Source organism: Dromaius novaehollandiae, chromosome 3 (genome assembly GCF_036370855.1).
Source record: "Dromaius novaehollandiae isolate bDroNov1 chromosome 3, bDroNov1.hap1, whole genome shotgun sequence".
NCBI classification, from domain to species: domain Eukaryota; kingdom Metazoa; phylum Chordata; class Aves; order Casuariiformes; family Dromaiidae; genus Dromaius; species Dromaius novaehollandiae.
This window is the reverse complement of record NC_088100.1, coordinates 27622889-27645402: the sequence shown is the minus strand read 5'-3', so window position 1 is coordinate 27645402 and position 22514 is coordinate 27622889. Positions and strand designations below refer to the sequence as shown.

The 22514-nt window shown below is 38.6% G+C and overlaps 1 protein-coding gene across 3 annotated transcripts in view; it reads left to right on the top strand.

Annotated features, from left to right (window-relative positions):
• BMP5 (bone morphogenetic protein 5) overlaps positions 1–22514 on the top strand; it is a 60030-nt gene that overhangs the window by 23806 nt on the left and 13710 nt on the right. For 2 of the 3 annotated variants that reach the window (XM_026103082.2, XM_026103081.2), the window contains 3 exons: positions 282–474; positions 6026–6174; positions 16741–16938. In XM_026103082.2, coding sequence (XP_025958867.1) covers positions 282–474; positions 6026–6174; positions 16741–16938 — 540 coding nt within the window. The remainder of the gene's footprint in view (positions 1–281; positions 475–6025; positions 6175–16740; positions 16939–22514) is intronic. The other variant, XM_064508588.1, reaches the window with a different exon arrangement.

The window sequence follows — 22514 nt, the reverse complement described above, 5'->3', positions numbered from 1 at the left end:
ACATGCCCTCTTTCAGCTTTTTTTGATATTCTTTCCACTCCGACTTCTGGAATTTGTATAAAAGCCACTGAGGGTTTTTCCTTTTGAACGGAAGACACTTGGCTTGTGGAATTTCCTTTAACTGGAAGTATGTCTGGACTTGTGGCTTTATGATTTGCACAGTTTTGTATTGTTGTGTTTGTTTACTTCTAAGCGCAGGGAATGCTCCATTAATCAGAGGAAGCATGTGTGTGTGTGTTCATTCCTCCTCCTTAATTTAAATTCAACTCTTTTTCCAACAGTTGAAAGAGACAAGGACTTTTCTCATCAGCGAAGGCACTACAAGGAATTTCGATTTGACCTTACCCAAATCCCACATGGAGAAGCAGTGACAGCAGCTGAATTCCGCATTTATAAAGATCGAAGCAACAGCCGATTCGGGAATGAAACGATTCAGATTAGCATATATCAGATCATCAAGGAATACCCGAACAGGTACCTTGTCTGCGTGTATGTGTTACGTTTTGCATAATGTCTTATGTTTCTATCTTAATTGGAGAGACAATAACTGATCATAAATGTACCCTCTGCAAGGTATTATTGCTGTCAGCGTAGCTTGTGTGGTATTAATTGCTAGGCAACAACAACAAATACTGAGTGAGAATAAAACATATCTTCAGTGTAATTTGTTCTGGTGTTATGGAGAGTTACATACCAAATTTCACCAAATAATCTGCCCATACAGCTCTCCACTGCTGCATGCAAAGAGGGGTGAGGATCAGTTTCTCAAAGCGCAAATGGTGGAATCACATGCACGGTGTGTGTCTGCAGCTGGGAAAGACACCATTTGCTGGCACGGAGGTACTACAAGCCATGATTCGTTTATCTCCTTAAAGGCAGATAAATTATTCGACTTTGTTTATTTTTGAAGGAGCATCACTTTTGTGCATATGTGTTTTAATATTCTACAGAATCTAATTAAACAGATCAAGTCATGCACTAACTTTAAGATGATACATGCACACTTAACACATGATGCTTATCAAAACTGAATGTTAAAACAAGTATGACATTACACATGAACAAATCTCTGATTTTAAGTTTGCAGAACACTATGTGACGTATTTCTAAGGCTGGGGAAAATCTGAGTAAATGACCAGATTAGACCAGGCAAATTACCTGGTCAATACCTGAAATTCCCACTAAAAACTGTTAGCAATTGCAAGGCACTTCTGAAAAAAGCTATATACTTTCAAAATTTTTGATTTCGTGGCTGGATTGTTGAACATTTTGAAATAAAATTCTTGTATGTCTTTTCTCAGCAAAAGTAAAAAAAAAAGTTTTGTTTTGAGACAAACGAAAACTCTTCCTCACCCTGGAACAGATAACACATTTCCGTTGTGCGCATGTTTAACCAAAGCAAAGAAAATTGTAGCCTAAACTTGCAGAGCAGTCTGGAGGCCTCACCAGTTAGTTCAAGGTCCAGGTCAGAGTTTGAATCCCTTTTCTGATCACAAAGACTTGAGCTTTTACCTTCCAGGTTAAAACCCTGAGCATATAAACATATCAAATGGTTATGGCTTTTTTCTTTCTGGCCCAATAAACAGCGAGGTATTTTATACCAAGTGGAGCAGAACCAACAAGAGGGAATGAACTCATCCTTCCAGAATACCTTCTGCTTTTTTAGGTTCGCAGTGCAGAAATTGTTTTCCTCTGTGTTCAGCTTGCAAAAGTGCTGTTGACATAGGTCCTAAAAGAAACTTCTGGGAAGAAGGAAGAAAACAGGAAGAGAATGTATCTATTTAAAGGGCACAAGTCAAGGTTAGGGTGATGTAAGTTCTGTGAACTCTAAAGTTTTTTTTAGGAATTAGTGGGTAAGGTTAGTTTTCTAATCTGTTTTGTGCTTCTTTTTGTTTTTATTTTTTCCTAATATGTGGTTTCTGTTTTCTTTTAAGGAAGCCCAGAGTGCTTGCTACTCTGAAACAGGATCAAACTTTAACAGTATCTGGCTTATTAAAATGACAATTGTCTCTATGCAATCTGTGATGGTGAACCAATGAAGAATTCTACTGATTTCTTTCAATGTCCTATCTGCAAACTTCTAGGACAGTAAAAAGCATTAATTTTCATTTATAAATATAAAAGCCCCCTATCCTCTGACTGAACCATGGTGCTGGAAAGGGGCATATGCAGCAGTGTAGTTCCACCCATTTGCTTTTCACCAATATGTCTGAGGAAACTTCAGACTTCTCAGACTAACGGTCAAGTGTTTACATGCTATTGGTGATCTTGCCAGTCTCTCCTTATATGTGGAATATGTAGAGACAAACGTCTCAGAGGGATGAGAAGGGAGAAGACCACAAGTTCTGTCCTGTTCATATTTAAAACAAGGAACATTTTGCTGGTTTCCCAGCTGCTTCTTGGTGCCTCCAGGCAGATGAGCTCCCAAGAATCATTGGTGTTTGCAATAATGTTACAGCTTTTGCTTTGGGGCTCAGACCTCATCAGCATTATTCTTGACTTGTTGCCTCAGGTTTGTCTTACATATGTGTATGAGATTATAGGTGAAAATTTCTCAGAAGCTGCAGAAGCTGTAACTGCAGAATGCTCCACACTTCCTACTGGTGTGATACCACAGCAAAACCACTAGGTTCGACCTGCTGTCTCGCTCTTGCTTTAAACGGGGAATTTGGGTGTCTGCTAGAGTTCCGCAATCTGGAATGCACTTCTGCTGTGCTTGCAGACCAGCAGTGATCAGGGCCTATGGCTTTTGAGTTGCAGACTAAGGATCACTCTGTAACCCCAGACATTTTTCTGTCTCTGCAGCAGTGTGGCCACTTAAGTGTGTGCATTGAACTCACTTGGAGTTTTCTGAAATGACAGTGTTTCAGACTGAAGTTTCCTATTTTTTCTACAGAAATGTGTAAAGCACAGCCAATGGCAAGGCAAACTTTCCTACATAGCCCTGCCAATGTACTCCTACCCTGATCTTTTCTCATGGCGAAAGTAATGTACTCCAACAGGCCAAATCCTTGTTCAAGATCTGGTGGCAGCTAGCCACGAATTTATCTAAACCTCAAGAATTCTTCCCACATTAGGGAATCCCAAGTGGCATTAAGATGCTAAGGCAGCTTTCTGGAATGAGGCAAGAGGTGAAGCAGCATTATGGGGATGTCCTATTACATAGTAATCATGATTTGATCTGGTCTAAAACTTTGCTAAGTTTCAAGGAACATATAGGTGGTTTATTCCATCTTTACTTTCTTAAATGACCCAGCAGATCTGGAGCTTCTTAGACATTCTGCCCATAGCTTCTTTGCTGAAATTCTTGACTGTGACAGCATTTCTGTTGTAGACAACTGGCCCTTTGGGACCAGTCTGAGATCACTAAACTTAAACAGCCTCCATAAAGGTAAAGCCAATCAGCTGTATTCTGCCTGAATGTGTTCACTGTTGTATTTCAGGCTATTTACGACACAATGCTTTACTTTTTTGTTATGTGTTGTGGGATATTTTTTAAATGGAAATATTTTTCAAAATTAGAGCCAAAATTTTGAGCTGTTTTTCATTTTAAGTGTGATAGTTTTTGCTTTTCACAAAATAAAGGAGAATTTTGAAATTAAAAATGTCACAAAATGTGTTGAGAAATTTCAGTGAATGACACCAGCTAATGATGGAATTCTGATCCCAGAGCAATCACTTACTTGTGAGGGGTGAGGTTTTCACCCTATCTTTATAATGAATTGTGAAAAAAAAATGTTTTTTTTTTCTGACAGATACTTTCAATTTCTGTAGTACATTACATGGGCTAAATCATTTCATTCATCTAGAGAATTCATTCTCTATTCCTCTGCCTATTCTTGAGAATCAGTTCTAGTTTTCTGTTTATTGATTAATATTTGGTTCATTGGCAATGGTAACAGTTGAGACCAATCTACCTATCTGAGTCTAGGAATATGGAGAAGAAGATCGATATATCAATGTCAAAGACAGTTTGGTGCATGTTTCTGCGGCAGTACAGAATAAAAAAGTCACACCAAGGAAAGATGCTGAGGAGAAATCTGTGCTTTATGAAGATTTCAGGACTGTACCCATTAGCAGTGCCCTATTCTAGTTTGGCATAAGAGGCATAGTCCTTTGGGGATATTTTATTCAGTTAAAGTGAAGTGTAGAGCTGAATGAATCTATATAGGAAAATAATTATGTATTCTCACAGAAAAGACAAATGTGAAGTTATAGCACTGTAATATTGTAAAAGTTTATATTCCAAACAATTTTATAGTTTTCTATTAAATTTACTGAATGATACAAGACTCATTTACAAATAGCCATCTTAAAAAACTCATTCAGGATGAAACCTTTCAGTTTTAAAGTTCTGATAAAACTGCTTATTAGAGCATTTAAGACTCCAGAGAGTACCATTTATGAGCCTGTGGTACGTTGTTAATTTGTTCAGTGCTAGCATAGCAGGTCAGGCTTGTTAGAATTGCAGGACTGTTTTCATGTTAGCTCTGGAGGGAGAAGGTATGTTTTCTCCTTGTGTGGTCATTAACACAGTTCTGCTAGAAGAGCAGTGATAAGATGGCAGCAGAAGACTATAGTTCAACAGAAGAAAAAAAAGGAAAATTGAAAGAAAGCTCTTTTGATTTTCATAGAAAAAGAAAAAACATAAAATACAATCCCTTCCTCATTGCTGTGCTCTTTAACTTGATGCTTCAGATGCTTCTCACACATAAGTAATATATGCTTCTCTCAGTTCTTTTGGTCTTATTTTTTGAGTGTTGAACAATCACAGTTTCAAGAGCTACACAAGGGTTTTTTCAGTATAAGAACTTTTAGGTACATTTAAAGTAGTTAGTAAGTAATTACCTGTCATGTCATTGTGATTAAGCAGCATTAGACTGCAACGACAAGGCCACCATAATTTTAACTTCATTTATTATATAGAAAGCCTATTATCACTGTCTGTCTTACCTCCTTAAGTATATATTCATGATATCCATGCTGTCTGTGAGGTAATGGTACTGTTCCAAGGTTTGTATAAGCCAAGCCTGTCTTTAGTTGACTTGACAGTCAAAATATAGAATAAAATATTTCTTCTGGTATACTAGTGTTTTGATTACGGCAGGAAAGAAATAAGTTTCTGTAGCTATAGATTTCAGTTGAGAAGGCTAAATGGTGAAAGCAATTTTTAATAGCGCATGCTGCTTTGTAGAAGGAGGGTAAAATGATAATGAGAGTTAAATATCTTGTTTTCGTATGGTCATTGAAGGACATTATTTGTAATATAGATGTGGTTCTGGAACTAATTGCGTCAGGAGATATGTGAAAACAGAACTAAGAAATGATCTGTGCAAAACGTTTAGTAACACAATTATACTAACTCCCTCGAGTAGTCCTTCTGAATTACTGGAAAGTTTCATGGGAACAGATTTCAGAACATACCAGGAAAATGAGGGTTAAAATGTAAGTACATCATTGAATAGGTATATAATTTCTCCTTTGCTATATAGCCTTATTTTCTAAACATATGTACTCATATGAAACTGTCTAAACTGTCATATATTCATGTTTTGTCATATGATACAGCTGCTGTCATATGTTATTAATAACAGATTTTTTAGCAATCCTTTGCCTTTCAATTTCAAGTTGAAATTGGAATGTGATTTTGACTTTTTTATCTTTTTCACTGTACAGTTTATAAAAGTTAATCTTCCTGAGACATTCTAGTGCTGAAAGATGAGTCTTTTATGAACAATCTTGATTATTCATTTTTGCGTATGTATGTCAGGAAGCTAGATTTTTCAGATTTCTCAGAACCGTCATTTTCATGTGCTGGGACCCATTTCAGAAAGGCCTCTAAGGAGAAATACTTGTATTATACTTAACAGTTATGTTAGGCACAGCATATGCTGTACTATGTCATGATGAGGATATGTCAAAGGATTATTCATTTGGACTTGAGGAAGTTATTGTCAGCAAGAAAGTTAGGGACGAAAAAATGATAAGATTTGAATGCCCTAACTCTCTCTTTTCCTTAACTTAGGGATGCGGACTTGTTCCTGTTAGACACAAGAAAGGCTCAGGCTTCTGACGTGGGCTGGTTTGTATTTGACATTACCGTGACCAGCAATCACTGGGTGATTAATCCACAGAACAATCTGGGCTTGCAACTCTGCGCTGAAACTGGGGATGGTAAGACAACTATAGATCATAACTCTGTATACGCTCTTGTGGTTTGTTTCTGTGAACCTTTTTGGGACAGAGTGTATTTTAACTCCAATGGGTGACAATTCACTGAGAGTTTAGAAGAGAAGAACATAGTCTTATCCTGCTGTAGCCATAGCCAGCATGCTTTTTAATATTCTCAATTCTGTACAATATGGCAATTATGAAACTAAATTGAATCAAGTTAAATTAAATGAAGTTTGGGGTAAAAGCTCTTATATAAAAAATAAAGTTTCACCTTAAGGTTCTTCCACTGATGATCAAATACATACATTCAGGAAACTGAAGCAGATTTGTGGAATTTTTGTTTAATAAAGTTTCTAAAGATGTTTCTGGGCTGAACCATGGAGAAAAGCATAAAGAAACCTCAGGACTGCTCAGAAGTTACCTTGTAATCACTGGTACTGATGTTGGAGAAAGGTTAAGAATGGTGTAATATGGGAATTATTTTCTATACTTTGAAAAAATTTTAATTTCAAAGCTTTTTTATCTTGCAATGGGTCAAAAATTTGAAATCCTAAAAATTTTCATTAGCTGAAAATTGGAAAGAATACTATCACATTAATCAGATTCATAGGGGTTTTTTTTGTTTAAAATGACTAGAGTATTACAGTATTCAGAGTTTTCCTATTCATTAGAAAGTGAAAATGCATCTTGATGCAAAATAATACTTTTAGAAGAATTTTCCATTACTTAGACTTCTTTAGAAACTAATAAAAAGAGAATTATATACTGTTTTTTTCTGGGGTGGTTCACTTAATCCACACTACTTTACAAGCAAACTTTTAGATTTAGCTCTTTCTTGTCAAAAAGCTTTTTATGTCAAAGGTCAGAGGATCTATGATGCCAGTTAATCTAAACCTTAGCTGACATAATGTTAATGAGTAGCAGAAGAAATCCTGATGTAAGGATTAATATGTATTTATTTCTTCTTGCTTTGTTCTGGCTACGTTTTCTCGTTGTTTTTGATCCAAATTCCTCCTCGGGCTCCACCGGGCTGTGAACAAAGCTGCTCGTACTTTTTCGGCAAGCGCTGGGGAGTTATGTAGGGACTGCCGAGGCCTCCACGCCCTCTGAGAGGCATCGTGCTGAGAAAAGGAGTTGGCAGGCTTGAACCCAGGGGGACGGTTGCACCTAATATTGCCTATGCAGCCCCAACAGAGTCAGTGCAAAGGAAGACACCGGGGTGGAGCAGAGCACCTGATTCAGCTGGTCCTCAGCGGCCCCTCACCTGAGCGCAGGCTGCAGAGGAAGCGGCTCCGTGCGGCAGACTGCTGCGTTGGGCAGTCTTCAGCCCTCACAATTCTGGGGAGGTGACACCTCCGTCAGGCATCCAAATTAGGTGGGCTGGCATCCGTCCAGTTTTCTGGCTCCAGCATAAACTCCATCCCTGCCTTTTTTTCCAGGAGGTTCGAATACAAGAATTCTTGAAAATTAAATAGCCATGAAAGGCATTCATTAAGAAACCCTGGAACTAGAAATAGTCAGAGCAATTTGTTGGTTCTAGCCTTGAAATTATATTGGTTGAGTAAACAGTAGGAAAGTTTGTATGGATAGAAGGAAACCTTTAGATTAATACACTGAAGAAATTGTAAAAGAGCTGTTTTATGTAAATATTTCCCCTGTCTTAATCCCAAGATCAGGAAGGTGATAGATAATTTTCTTCCATAAATTCCAAAGCCACAGACAGCTTTACCTTCTGCACCTCACTTATTTGAATTTCTCAAGGTGAGGAGGGAATTCCCCTCTTTTCTCAGTTTCTGTCCCCTTTTCAGTTTATTCGTAAAAGAAGAGTGCCATTTTAGGGACTACAGTTTTCAAAACTATAGTGAAGAGCTGTGCTATGCCATTTCAGCTTAGTATAAGAAAAATCATCCTTTCAGGCTCTTACAATTTTGCTCTTAAGGCTTTGATTATTTTTATTGGGTTGCTGTTACTTCTGGAAGCTATTAGAAACACCAGCAGTTGAATGACATGTTTGTGTACAGATGGAACATGAATTTTTATACATGACTCAGTATGTAGTGGATCCTGTTTATAACCCAGAGAACCCCACCCACCTTTCCTCCAATCATTTTTCTATGAAATTTCAGAGTTTAATTCAAATCAATTGAAAAACCTTCCATTGCTGTAAGCGAACTTTAGGCCATGCAATTCTGAAGGACATTTCTTTATGCCTTCAGCTGGTCATTGAGTTATGGGGAGTACAGGATCAGTTCTGTCCCAGGAACCAATGGGACTTCTAGAATAAGACGTGATCCATTCAACTCTATTGCAACAAAAGAGGATTCTGTTAAGTCAGAGGGTTCATGTTTGAGATATTCAGATGCTGCTTTGGGTCCCTGGAAAATAAACTCTGCAGATGCATAGTAATTTTTTTAGATTTATTCATATAGTATCTTTAAAATGGGGCACCAGTAATTACTGAGACTCTGGGGTGCCACTATATTGTTACCATTAGCATTAATTGTAATCTTTCTTATAGTTATCCTTCAGTGACTTTTTAGGCAATTACTTGTGTAGATATATTTCTTTGGTGAAGAAATTTTATTTCCGTGAAGATGGGAATTTTATTTTCCCTAAAGATGGCCATAAATAATAATGGTGTCTACATGAGGAATAAAAAAATTTGTAACTATTGAATATAACAGTTTGATAAAAACAACTTTGGAAGAATTTCTGGTTGTTGTAACTCATATTTTCCCCCTTTGAAGACGCTGAAAAAGTACAAAAGGCCACATGACATTGGAATGTGTTTTCTTTTTTCTTTAAGACAGTACTTGGTATCATACACATTGATTTACCATGAAATGTAGACTTTTTCTCTTAATGGGACGTTTTATATTGAACAGTAAGAATAAAGGTTTGCATGACACATATGGAAGCTGTCAACATATAATGCACTGTATCCCTGAGGCTGTGGTAAATTAAGGATCAGAGGTTTTTATTCTCTTTTTTAATGGCTCCTCAACATTCTGCTCCATCCCCCTTTGGCTGATTCCCTTCTTTTGACACCAAAACTCTCTATGGTGTTTAAAATGAGAGGTGATCATTTTCACACTGGTGGAAGTAAGGGTGTTAGATGGACTGTGGCATAAAATCGATGCAGATGCAGAAACAATTTGAAAAGCTCCATGTGACACTTTTCCTGTATGTATACCATATGTCTCGTAAGACTTAAAACATGTTCCAGTGAATCAGCACCTTTGTATTAACACTTAACATTTTTATAATTGGAAGTTAGCAACAGTTTGCACTTCATTTTTGCTGGAGTCGTATAGAAAGCTGCAAGAGTATTCCTTTGGCTGTTTATGTCGTTCATGCTGGTGTTGTCTACTCAAAATGGGAGAGAGAGAAAATGTCTGACTCTGATGGTCCACAGAATAGGAAAGATCCCATACACACAACTCTCAATACGACATCCTGGGTAGCCTCCATGTCTATTCCTGGATCACTAGGGCTCTTAGTTATTTTCCTTCAGCCTGCGCATCACAGGGGAAGAAACTGATGGCAACTTTGACAAGCCCAAGTGGATTAAGGTGATTTCTGTTACCACGTAGTCCCAAGGCAGGCTTTCTTTGAGCTTTCTTGCTGCTTGAGGTGAGCAGGCAACAAGAATCCTCTGTCCCCTAACTCTGACTCTTCTACTTCAGGTATTTTTCCCCCCCTCAGCACAAAGGGAAACTTGAAAGAAAGGGGTTTCCTGATCCAAGTGAAGCCTGGGAAAGGCCAGTTCTCTGTCCATCACATCTTTGGGGTCACTCCTACACATGTCCCCTGGAAGATGATTTGGCTCAAGTCCTACATGCTGCAAGAGGGATTGGCAAGGTCCTTCTCCAGTGATGGTGGGGAGACACTGAGACAAACACTCTCTCTTTTTTCTCCTCTCCTTCTCTCAGCCTACGCCTTTCAAGATCCCTTTCTCGTATGAAACTTTCAGAGTGGCAGCACACCCACCTTCTCCCTCAGGGTATATATTGCAGATGGCTGACTTGCTTTCAACCCATAACATCCTGTAGCAGCCCCTTGTTTTTTTCAGGCAGTTGACAGTGATGCTCTAACCTTTCATGTCAGCCTTGGCCTCACCTTTACAGCACTAAATATTACCAGTTTCCTTCTGAGGTTGCCCCCAGCCAACCTTGGCACCTAACTTATAACAAGGTAGCTGTCAGGTACGCTGGAGGATGCCGTTGAGTTCTTTCACTTAAGTCTCTTGGTTGATCTTGTATTTACAAAACAAAGTATCGAGAGTGATTTTACCTTGATTAGTGTCTTTACAGTGGGGGAATTTAGGATATATACTATATATATATGTATGCATGTATTTTATATACATATATGGACTTTGGCAGGCAATAGCTCTGCCTAAGTTCTGCACCATCTGGAAGCCATATAGCCATGTTAGCACAGCACTGAACCCGAGCTAATATATCCTGCCCCTCAGCAGGTTTTATTAGCTTGGGCTCAGGCACTGCCTGAGTACAGCTACATGAGTTCTTGTTCAGAGCTGACTTTGGCCAAAGTTATACTAGTAAATTAAGCATGCTCAGGAATATGGTGGAGCACTAACCTCTACTGGCCTGAAACAAGCCAGAAAGCTGGCTCTCTCAGTCTCCAAACAGGGTGACTGTACGGGAACTGCCCACTGGGAGAGGTCCTTGCAGCACGGGGTACCGAGAGGTGCCTGGGAACTGTGGGAGAGAGGTAGCTGGCAGCGGCCAAAGGCACACAGGGAGCTTCCTTCCCCTCTAACAGCATCAATGATCCAGATCCAGTGCCTGGGAGCACTGCTGGGCACACTTTAATTTACTCTGCTAGGTGTAGCACTTGTTCCCAGCTGGGTCAGAACAGAGTCAGCATTTTCCTGTGTCTGCTTGTCAAAGGCGATGTGGACACACCCGTCGCTAGTCAGGGCACACTTACCTTAACAGGAGCGAGGGCGGTGAGATGGGCTCGTGCACCTCCTCCAGCTGCCAGTGCCTGCTGGTGCGTACTGGTCCTGGCTGTATGGCTCTGCAGCTCTCACTCCCTGCCCTTCTCCCCACGCAGATGAAAGGTGCATCTGCTCCTAAGCATCAGTATTTTAGCAGCAATAATTGGCATTTGTGTTTAGCTTCATTTGAAAGGCTTTTATCCATTTTATTCTTCAATGGATGACCAATTAATATAGTCTCTCCCTGTTTTATTGTCTTGCCGAACACATTTTAATTGTGCGGAAGAGGCCTAGGAGTCCCACAAACTATTCACTGTTAAAGTACATTAAACTCAAAGGATAAGTCAAGCTGTAGTTGTTTATGATTACATCTTTCTTACTTTTTGTTTAAGCATACATGGTACTGCCCCATTATACAGCATACCATGGTTCCTAACATTTTCACAAATAATCCCACTTGCTTCCCTCAAGACCTTTATAAATATCAAAATCTGCACAAAAAGCTATGCAAAATTCATTCAACTGAACTGAATGAAAACAACAGAAGGAACAATTTAAAAAACAAAATCTGAATCTTTAGTTTTGACTAGAGCTGTGAAGCCTGGGAAATGTAGAATAGACCATCCAAGACCCCCCATTTTTTCAGAATTCCTTTAAGCCTCCAGGGAGCAGAAGAGTTATCAAAACACACGAAGCTTGTTTCAAAAGCTATATATTACATCCATATAGATAGATGTGTTCACCAAAGGAAATTTTGCAAAACAGTCTATGTGAATTATGCAATAGAGACAGGAGAAAATATCTTGGAGTGTTGTGGTTGCCTTATAGACAGATCCATCATATTTGTGTCATTAGTTTTTCTTTTTTTGTTAAATAAATCTTCGTTTGGTCTTTGGTAGGCAAGCTCTACCTCAATTCTTTTGTTTCTGTGAAGTCCCATTGCTCACAAGAGCACTGTTCAGGCATGAGAAACCACACAAGTTTCTATCTAATTCTGAAGTTACCTTGCGAGCTTTCAGACTCAGCGATTCAGGAGAAATTTTGCTCAAGGATTAGATGTTATTAGACCCTGCACACTCAGGGTCTTTCTCCAAGACGCCTTTCCCAATCCTCATTTCAGATATTATTTCCCACAAGAAGAAAAGCATAGATGTGGCATCAGAATGTTTTTCTCGGCAAACCAGAAATGAATTCTCAGCATCACTAGAGTTTTCAATTCTATGACTATATAAAATTATTACCACAATAACTACTGTGACCCAAAAGTACCAGTTAATCTGTAAAGTGTGTTTTGTGGCTTGTTGAACACTTTTGAAAGCAAATAAGCGCTTGTTTTTCATAACAAAATGAGTGGTTTGCTGCGGTCCGATCACTCAGGACAAAATAATGGATCTTGGATTCATTCGTTGTCCTGCGTTGCCAGGGTACATCTGGCCAAGAGGCATAGTGGCTGAAAGCTCTTGCAAAATTAGTGTCTGCTCAGTGCCTTACATGAAATATATACTGCCTGGGGAGAAAGATCCAAGTCACAAATCTTACCTCTGTCATTGGTATTCACACTGGCAATCTCAGAAAAAGTCATGATTCTGAATGTCATGAAAAATGAGGTGATCTCTCCAGGTCAGGACTGTGAGACAAGTTGTTATACAAAGCCTGAAGTGCTCTTGCATTTCCAGTTGAAGCAGCTGGCGGGGCGGGGGGGGGGGAGGGGAAATGAATTTTTAAGATGGAACTTGATCAGTTCATGAAAGGAATTGTATGATATGGCTGCCTGTGAGAGGTGCAAACCAGGTGCAGTGACACAGCAACTAGCTCCAGAGTTACGTTCCTGAGTGCTAGTCCTATTCTGTGAGTATAAAAGGAGAATGAAATCTTCAGGACTTTTAGAGTAGTACCTTTTTACAAGCTGAACTGCATAGTCATTTTTCAAAGCAGTCATTCCTTAATTATAAGGGGATAGAAGGTAAAAGGATAGATAATATCCATTGAGTTCAGTTAGTCAAACCAGCACTTTCATACAACCTTTTGTACAAACTGCTAAGGGCATTTTACTATCAAATGGAATAAAAGCCAAAAATAAGTTTAAATGCCAAGTCAAACAAATACGTCTTGCCAAAGGCTCAGAATTATATGAATAAAGAGTTAGGAGTTCAGCAGATTTGGAACACAATGCCTTATACAGGCTTTAGTCTCCAAATATACCTGTCAATATGGAGAAGAGACAATAAATTATCCAAGTGGGACTGAGAAGTGCATGCCAGAATATAAGGAATACAAAGACTCTGGATCCTCCCTGTACAGAGTAAGTCCATCTGTTATGCTTATTTATTTTTGTTAGGTGTGGGGGCGATTACAGTGGCTGGGTTCAGCAAAGCGAGTGCTAGCCGACTGCTGGTTGCTTGCACTATACTTCAGGGCTGAGAGCAATGTATTGATACTGCATGTGTTTACAGTCTGAAGAAAGGTCTTTGATAAAAGGATAAAAGATGTGATAGAAACATAAAAACAAACAAATTATTCCGAATGCGTGACCACATTCAGCTCTTGTCCAGAGATGCTGAGGAGCGGCAGGGAGCTGCATGTTGCTGTTTTGTTTTTACCCGTTTCACGTGGGCGAAGCGCTGAAGGGATGGGGCGGTCAAGCAGGTCAGCCTGAGTCACTCAGCTGCTTTTAGCAAATATTGCCCTAGCACCACAGGACGGAACAACTGCCTGCTGGAGAGACCTGCGTTTTCACTTGTCATTGAAGCCAAGAGAAAGGTTTTCGAAATGCTTACTGAAAATGTTAGACTTTGGCCCACAGTCCCTTCCTGCTACAAAGGCCAGTCCAGGTCAGGGTGAAGTTTCGCTTGCTCTGGGCGGTCTGAAGTCCGCAGTGCAGGAGAGCTGTGAGCTCCCCACCACGGCCATAGCGCGGACGGAGCTGCAGCCTGTGCAAAAGGCGAGGGGCATTCCCGAGGCCGGACACCGCAGTGCCTCCTGCTCAGCACGGGGCAAAGCTTGCAGTTCTTTGTATGAGGGAAATCCGCCCCCCCCTTTTCTTTCTGTAAAGGATAATAGAAGTTCTGTAAATGCAAACTTTCTTTTGCACAGAAGCAACCTAAAATGGAGACAACATATGTCGTTTGAATTTCCAAACCAAACAGTTCAGAGATCGTCCTCAGAAGAAATATAGTGTCTCAAGGGCAGTGTATATTTTGATTGCTTTGTCTTCTGAAAGTTACAGTTAATCTAAGGTATATGATAAACTGAGAGAAAGAAAAGTTTAATGATGAACCCACTGAAGTCAATAAAAGATTTCCTGTTGACTTCACTGGAAGCAGATTTCAGTGCTTAGACTGTTCAGAAATTGAAAAAAAAAAAAGTTCCTAAAAACTTATGTTGGCAGCTTAAAAGATCAAGCAAATAAAGGAATAAAGTCACATAAACTGATTCTGTGTATAAAGAGACTGTGGGTTACAGACTTAATTTTTTTATGGTATATCTCTATACCTTGAATAACTAAGTAAGCCTTAACTTGTGGAATCTTAATAGTCATCTCATTGCTGAAGTCTAAAGGAAACCCAGAGGAAACTTAATAATATTAAAAGTTATTTTAAAGGGAGTTCACATTGGTTTGAAGGATATTTTGCTTCGCACACAATATCTACCATTGTAAATTCAGAGAACTTAGATTTAAATTCAGAGAACCTGCACACATCTTTATAGCCTCAGTATATAAATCTAAAAGTATTCTTAAAATGTCCACTGGTAAGGTATTAATATTTTACAGATAAAATTAAAATTCTGAAAGTCATTGGAACAAAAAATAAAGAAAAATAATAAAAATATTCCCTCTAGAAATGAGGGGAAACTTGGAACTTTGTGGTAAGAGGTTAGTTTGTCCATGTTGCAATGAATAGAGAATAGTCTGTACAGTTTTTCCTATCTGACTTGCTACAGAAATTTGAACATATAGAAATTAATGTTACTGAATTATTTAATAGAAACTTAAATAAATACATGAAAAGAAGAATTAAAGAAACACAAGATTAAAAAGCCATTTAAAATGAAATCAGAAGCTTCGACAAATATATTTTTCCCTTGCAGTCAAAAAAGTAATTATCAAAATTGTTCAGAATATGTTGCCAATTACTTTGCTCCATAACTGCTAACTTTCTCAGTTCTTCTCTTGCCTTTGCTGGGTTCTCTGTCACTGGAAACATCTTAAACCAATTTAAAGTGCTACACCTGAATAAACATGTTGTAAAAGTGTTTATGTATTGAAGTGGGTCAGTTCAAGGTATGGTATTTGGCTGGAACTTCTAATTTCTCTTTTTACTGCAAAAAGGCTGCCAGAAGGAGGAAGTCTGAGCTGAATTAATACATTTGTTACAGTGGAAGTAGAATGGAAACTACTTTAACCACAAATCAAACTGCCTCTTTCATTTACGCCAGTGATAGAGTTTTTCTAAGAAATATAGACTCTGGCATTCAGCCACTGTAGGTTTGTGTTTGAAAAGGAAACCTATATGCTCATTTCTGTAAGGTTTACTCCTATGATTATTTGCAAGCTCTTTTTTAGGAGGATTGAGTTAATGGTACGATACATTTGTGAGGCAGATGGTCCTTTGTTGTCTGTATAACAAACTTTTCCAGCCTGGCTGAGGAGACTCCCGAGCGTCCGATGCCGCGCGGCGCTTGCGGCGCACACGCGGGATCTCTGCCCATACCTTCCTGGTAAAGGACCTCTGTGTCCCCCACCCAGCACAGCTGCACAGCTTCACATGACACTGTCTCATTTTCTGACGGTTGAAGGGCTCTGCATAATACACGTACGCACAAAAGTGTTTATGCTGCCAAAATAAATTCTGTTAAGAGCAAGGGTTTATTTGCTAAAATGTCACTGATGCCATTTCAGTGACTTGTTTTGCTTTCTTTTCTTTTAGCGAGGTTTAGATCCTATAATATAGTGAGGTTACCACACAGACCTGACTGAACAAATATTTTAAAGAAATATGCACATCCCTTGGGAGTAGAACCAGAGTCGATAGTGAACATTTTTCAAACTCTGTTATAGATTTCTCTCAAACGACTGAATGCCTTCACACCTTTACTAGTGAATGAACATGAGTCTGGGTAACACTGTACAATATTTATTTTTTAAAGCAGAAGTATATTTATTATCTACATTTCTCTGCTACTGATTTGCTTTGGGGATATAAGGTTCCACATCTGACACTCTCGTGATGCAAAGATTAGGTGACTGCATTGCATTATCCTTTTGATAGCCTATGGACTTTAATGGGGCTCATTTATTTTTCAGTTCTAAAGATACGTACATGAGATTGAATTAAAATATCCATGTATCAAGTAAGATGTGTAGTGTACAGAGGCACAATTTTATGCAGTGGCAGACTGCCTGTAAGGCTGTTGAAACTTTTGTAAATTGTTGAATTTTCTGCCTTCTAAGTTCTGTTCAATAAAATTAGGTTAAGACTCCTAATAAGTCAAAGGCAAAGTCCTTGCCAGGCTTCAGTCAGTGGCAGAATTCCCACCGTGGCTTCAGGAGGACCAGAAGGTCACCTCATGAATTTAACTTAGTTTCCATTACTTTACAGGTCGGAGTATCAATGTTAAATCTGCTGGCCTGGTTGGAAGACATGGGCCTCAGTCAAAGCAACCATTCATGGTTGCATTCTTCAAGGCAAGTGAAGTGCTTTTCCGTTCTGTCCGGGCAGCCAACAATAAAAGGAAAAATCAGAACCGCAACAAATCCAGTAGTCATCAGGAGTCTTCTAGGATGCCAAACGCTGGGGGTAAGATGATGCTGTGATTTACCAGCTTCTGTTTATAGGAGTTACAGACAGCTGCTCAATTGCAGTGGAGTCACAGCTGCTTAACAAGACACTGCTCATTAGATGAGCTGTCAGAAACTGTGGTCCTCCTGGTAGCCTGCCCCATTTGTACCTGCCCCCTTAGCCCAGCTTAGACCTTGTTCATTACGTTTGGAGGCCTGAGCATGATCTACCTCTGCGAGTCAGCTCACTTACATCTATTGTGGGCTCCTGGACAGCGAAATGCCCATGTAGTTGTGGAAAATGCTGTGTATGAGTCTGAAGTGATTCCTCTGGAGTAGAAAACAGCATGAGGTCTCTGCTGTGTGTGACAAGAAAGTAGACAGAGGAGTTGCATGCCAACTGCTTGTCTAGAAACCCTCAGCAAGAGACAGTACTTGGACTCTGTTTAACAGTTTTCCAGCTAAAGAAGCTGGGATGTAAGACAGAAATCTGAATACTGAAAATGAGGAAGCTTAACCAGTCTGTGAAAATGTAAACAGTTTAGTTTATGAGTACAGACCAGCTGTCACCCATTGGTATAAATACACACTGTATCCCTGAATAGGAGTGAATTTGATCCCTTATTGACCAGAAAGGTACTTATAATAATGCATGTGGAAATGTTAGTTCCATTAGGAACCTGGAATAAGTTTTGCTCAAATTCTTTCCTGAAATGCTCCTTTCAGCTGGAGGGATACTTTTGCTTTCTAGACATTCTCACTTTTTAACAAACGTTTCTACTATTTGGGGACAGGATGCAAGGATCTGAAAATATACCTTTCTAAAAGCATGGCAGATTTAGTATCAGAGTATCAAAAACTCAGTGTAGACACTATTCTTAAGCTCAGTAAATGTTTATAAGCAAGCAAATTAGTATCTTGTTGTGGAAAGAATTCGTCAGAGTGGAACTCATCTATTTGTGGAGAACCATTATGAGCATTGTGCATTACTTAAATCCAACTCAAAACCTCAAAAATGGCAGATTAGAGACCTCTTTAATGTAATACATAAGCCTTTCCCTGATCCTCTGTACAAGGATGAATTTTAGCCATAACAAGCACAAACTGCTCTTGAGTTGCTAAAGAAATCATAGAAATCAGCTGAGTTTATCTTTCTAAATTTATTTATGATTTACTTGGTGATCTACTAGAACAAAATACCACTTTTAAGTTAAAAATGAGTATTAAAATATTAACAGAAAGAAAAAGGTTTTTTAATCCACAGCAATGACTGTTGGCTCATGATATATGAATGATATATATCGTTATAAATGATAGTAGGCTCAATTTTATGTGTATACAATGTATAGGTGGAAAAAATACTGTGCTTTTTGGAGAATACAGTTCATCTTTCTCTAGCTTCTGTTGAGGACCTGGAACAGAGTTATTTCTTAGGTAGATGACTTGGAGGGATGCACGTGTTCCCTCTGAGGACCCCAGCTTTTGAAAAGCCCCTGAAATTTGTTGAGGCACAGGGGTTCTTTATTTACAACTGTTCCTTTGTTTGTGTTTTTGGGTGAAGTTCTCTGATATTCTGTATGAATGTACCACACACAAACACCTCATCTGCACAATTAACTTTTAACCCCTCATAAATCGATATTGCAGGTGAGCAATTATTAAAAAAAAAAGAAAAGATGGCCCAAACTGCAAAATTTAAACTTCTGTTAGTAAAATAAAAAAAACCATGCTCTATAGCAGAAAGGCTTTTTTTAATGATTTATTACCTATTAAGTGATATTGACTAAGCATTCTCTCTTCATTAACTGTTTAAACTTATTCAGATTTTTGAAAATAGTACAGGTTAAAAATTGGCTGAGCATTTTGCAATTCATATCTTAATATCTGTTAAGTTTTGTAGCTTACATTGACTTTAAATTCATTGATTTTGATAAAGAAATTGAATACGCTGTTAGTGTAATTCCAGTATGATCAGCTTTGGTTCTGCAGAAATTGTTTTTTCTATTTTACTGCTACCCTAAAATGCACTTCCCTATTTTCATAAAAGTGCTTTGGACTGAATAACACAATGTGATGGTTTTCTTGTGGTGTTTTTTTTTCCCCTTAAAATATAGTCAGACATAGCCTGTGCAGCTGCCTTAATTCCAAAAAACAATCCCTTACTTCCAGGGTAAGTAATATTCTCTCTGCACAAAAACCATAAAAACACTTTACATATTTTCCCCAAAATATCTGTTAATTTTGAGAATTATGTAGCTGAAATTTTAAAAAATAATCTAAGTATACAAATGAGTATGCATTTTATTTCTGTGTCTACTTTTTAAGAAGCACATTTTAAAATTAAAAAATGCTCTTTACATCCATAACAGAATTCCACAATTTTATTAATGTTTTTGTCAATAATTCATGGCCTACTTCATCCAATTATTTTAATATCCACTATTCAATTGTTATTTTGGTTTCTTTATGAAAGTTAATCTAAAAGCTGATAAAGTACCTTGTGTCTTGGTGAATGAGGCGCGGTACTATGGTTTTAAAATCTATTAATTAAGTCTTCACTTTGTCAATGATCTTTGGTCATAGTGATGGGGTAGTTTCTGTTTGAATCACACACAAAGTGAAATTAGGATTTTTGTGCATTAAGGATATCATTTCACCTTCAGAAAGCAGTGTGATTTAAAAAGTTTAAGGCAAAAATATCTTACCCGGTTGCATTTAAAAGTCCACTATGTTTTGTCTAGGCACCCTCTTCCTTTACATAAAGCACATTGAAGGCATTTAGGAAAGCAAACTATATACCACACTGAGAACAAACCAAGAGACAGCAGTGCCTGAGGCAATTAGACAGGCTTTAGGCTGAGATGAAGAGCTAAATTAAAATAGGTATGTATTGATGTCTACCTGTGTAGGCAGCCGGTGAAGATCTAAGGTTTAATTAAGGGGATCCCACATAGATGTCTAGTTTCACTTAAGATGCTCTAGTGTCATTTCAGAAAGGTCTACCATAGTTCCTGTGTCATATCTGCTAACCGCATATCATTTTCTAATATTCCAGAATTTCTGAAGTGGTGATAGACGTACATCCCCTGTTAACTGAATCCTGCATCTTGTCAAACATGTCAGTGAAGTCTAGGGATCAGTTCAGCTAATCAGGGTGAGCTGAATTGCTACCCAGTCTCCTTTGACTGCATTGCCTTGTTTTTTATCAAATCTATTGGGAGCTTAGACTCCTAGCATGTCTGTAAGCACTTATATGCAGATACCTAAATTTAAATATCTTAATTTCAAACTGAATCCCATCTTTCTAGCCCATAAGGAAATAAGAGTTGAACAAATTAGTTAAGCCTACTTGATTATAGCAGGAAAGCTGTACATAGGCTCCCTGCTGCTTTAACCTTGAAAAAACCCAACCTTAACTTTGTTAGCCCTAACTATGGCGGCAGGTGTGAACTGCGTGTGCTAGAAAGTTGCATTAGCATAGGAATTACCTAGGGAAGAGTTGTCTGTATATCTCAAAATACTAGTCAACCTCATTTATGTATCTAGTCTTGCTCCAGAGCTGTTGTAAACCAGGCAAAACCAGAACATCTCCAGTGAAAAGTGCTTTATGAAACAAAATTTTTTTCCTGGCTTCTTTAGGCAAATAGCTGAACCCTGAAGAATAAGCGTTTGATGATGTTTTGACTTTAAAATTAAAATGGGGAAAATTTATGTTGCTATTATAAACTATCTTAATGTCCTTTACCATTTAAAGTACTATTCTGTTTTTCTTCACTTCCATTTAAATTTTAAATGCTCTGTCTTTGAGAGTCCATGAAAGGACTCCTACTTGCTCCCATTTATTAACTGCAGTTATCTGACCTTTAGATATTCAGGGGGAACCATCTAGTGGAGAGCATTTGATTTTGATATGTAGGACTCAGTTTGACATGCCACTTAGGGTTGGGAAAGAGAAAGAGAGCAAGAGAGGGAGTTGTGAGGCAGGAGGCACTATTCAAGGTGAGGAAGTAATCTACTCCACTCTTTTCCACCGCTGCCTCCAGGAGGTAATAGTTGCCCCCGATCTACATAATTGTATATAACTATATATGTTGATCTGTGCCAGATCTCTGTCTGGTTTAAGAGAACTTTACTGTTAAAACAAAACTAGTTTAAAAAGCAATCGCATGTGCAGTTATGTCAATAGGAACAGTGACCTCTGATGGAGGCAGCAAGATACCAGCAGGCTGGACTAGGCATCCATTTCCCATGGCAAAGCTGAAGTCTGATAAGTAACTGTAGGCTCTCATAGCATTGTCCCCCATAACAAAACTGCCTGGAGGAGTAGCTCCTGTACCAGGACAATTTGGCTTTCATGCCATTGCCCCAGCAGTCCCCACATCACAAATAGACAAACTCCTTTTATTTGGGTGCTATTAATGATCAACGATGGGACTTTTCATGCTGTAAATGATTCAGGATGCTTTTCTTTAATAACTAGTGCAACAATACTCATTAAAATCTGCAGATGAACTCAGTGATGATTACCAAGGTAATGTGCAGATTCTATCCAAATGCTCTAGTGTGCAAAAAGAGGCAAAGGAGAGGACACTTATTTCCCAGGACAGAGTCAGGCAGAACACAGGCACATTCCTTGTGATTTTCCATGGGGAGAGACTGACAACGGGGAAAAGCCATGCCCTTTTTCTCCTATTCAAGAACTGGCCAAGTGTTGTGGATATGCTGCAGTCCTGCAAGGCTGTGGGAGAAGGCTGACTCTCCTAGTTCTGCATGGCTTCCAGTAATATCCAGTGCTTAAAAAGTAAAATTCACCTCTTAATATTTAAAATGAAGAAAATCACAAAGATTTCTGCCCATCAGCTTCTTCACTTTGATCTGTCAGTAGGCCATATTCTATTCTCATTTGCCCCCAGGTGCAGGACACTGTTCAAGTAAAGGACATAGTAATGGGCAAAAGTCATTGTGTGATGTAGGTCCTTGTTTCTAAACTTGTTCCATAACCTTATATCTACAGCATCTAAGTCAAACATTGACAGTGAAAAATGCTCGTCTGCATAGCTAGGGATAAATTTCTCCTAGGTTTGTTGTCACTTATGGGTCACAGAGTGTGGTTATACCTCTCTTGCAGCCCAATCCCATCTTTACTCCAACCATTCCTTCTTTTTCTCTTGTTTTTGTTTTTCATTTCTTTTGTTTCTTTTTCTTTTGGACCTCAAGGATAAGCTTTGCTGTATTCTCAGCAAGTCAAAAAGGACAGTTCTGCTGGGCAGCTAGTTCTTCCCTTCCTTCTTTCCAGCATATTATCACTGAAAAACATGTTTTTGAATTATTCATGAGGAATAATAACACAAACAAACACAACATGGAGAAAATAAAATCTATATGTGTCAGTTATTATAACAGCTGGACAAATGTTGACAGATCTGGGGTCAGCATCCCTGTGTTGCTAAGAACTTCAAGAGAATATGACCTCAATGCAGTGCAAAAACACAGAAAACTAAACTTAGCATTCAGACTCCACCTACCTGCTATGCACAGAGGATTGAAGTGTTTATTACTTAGCCGGTTCTGTTTTCGTGAAGCTGTAGATAAAAG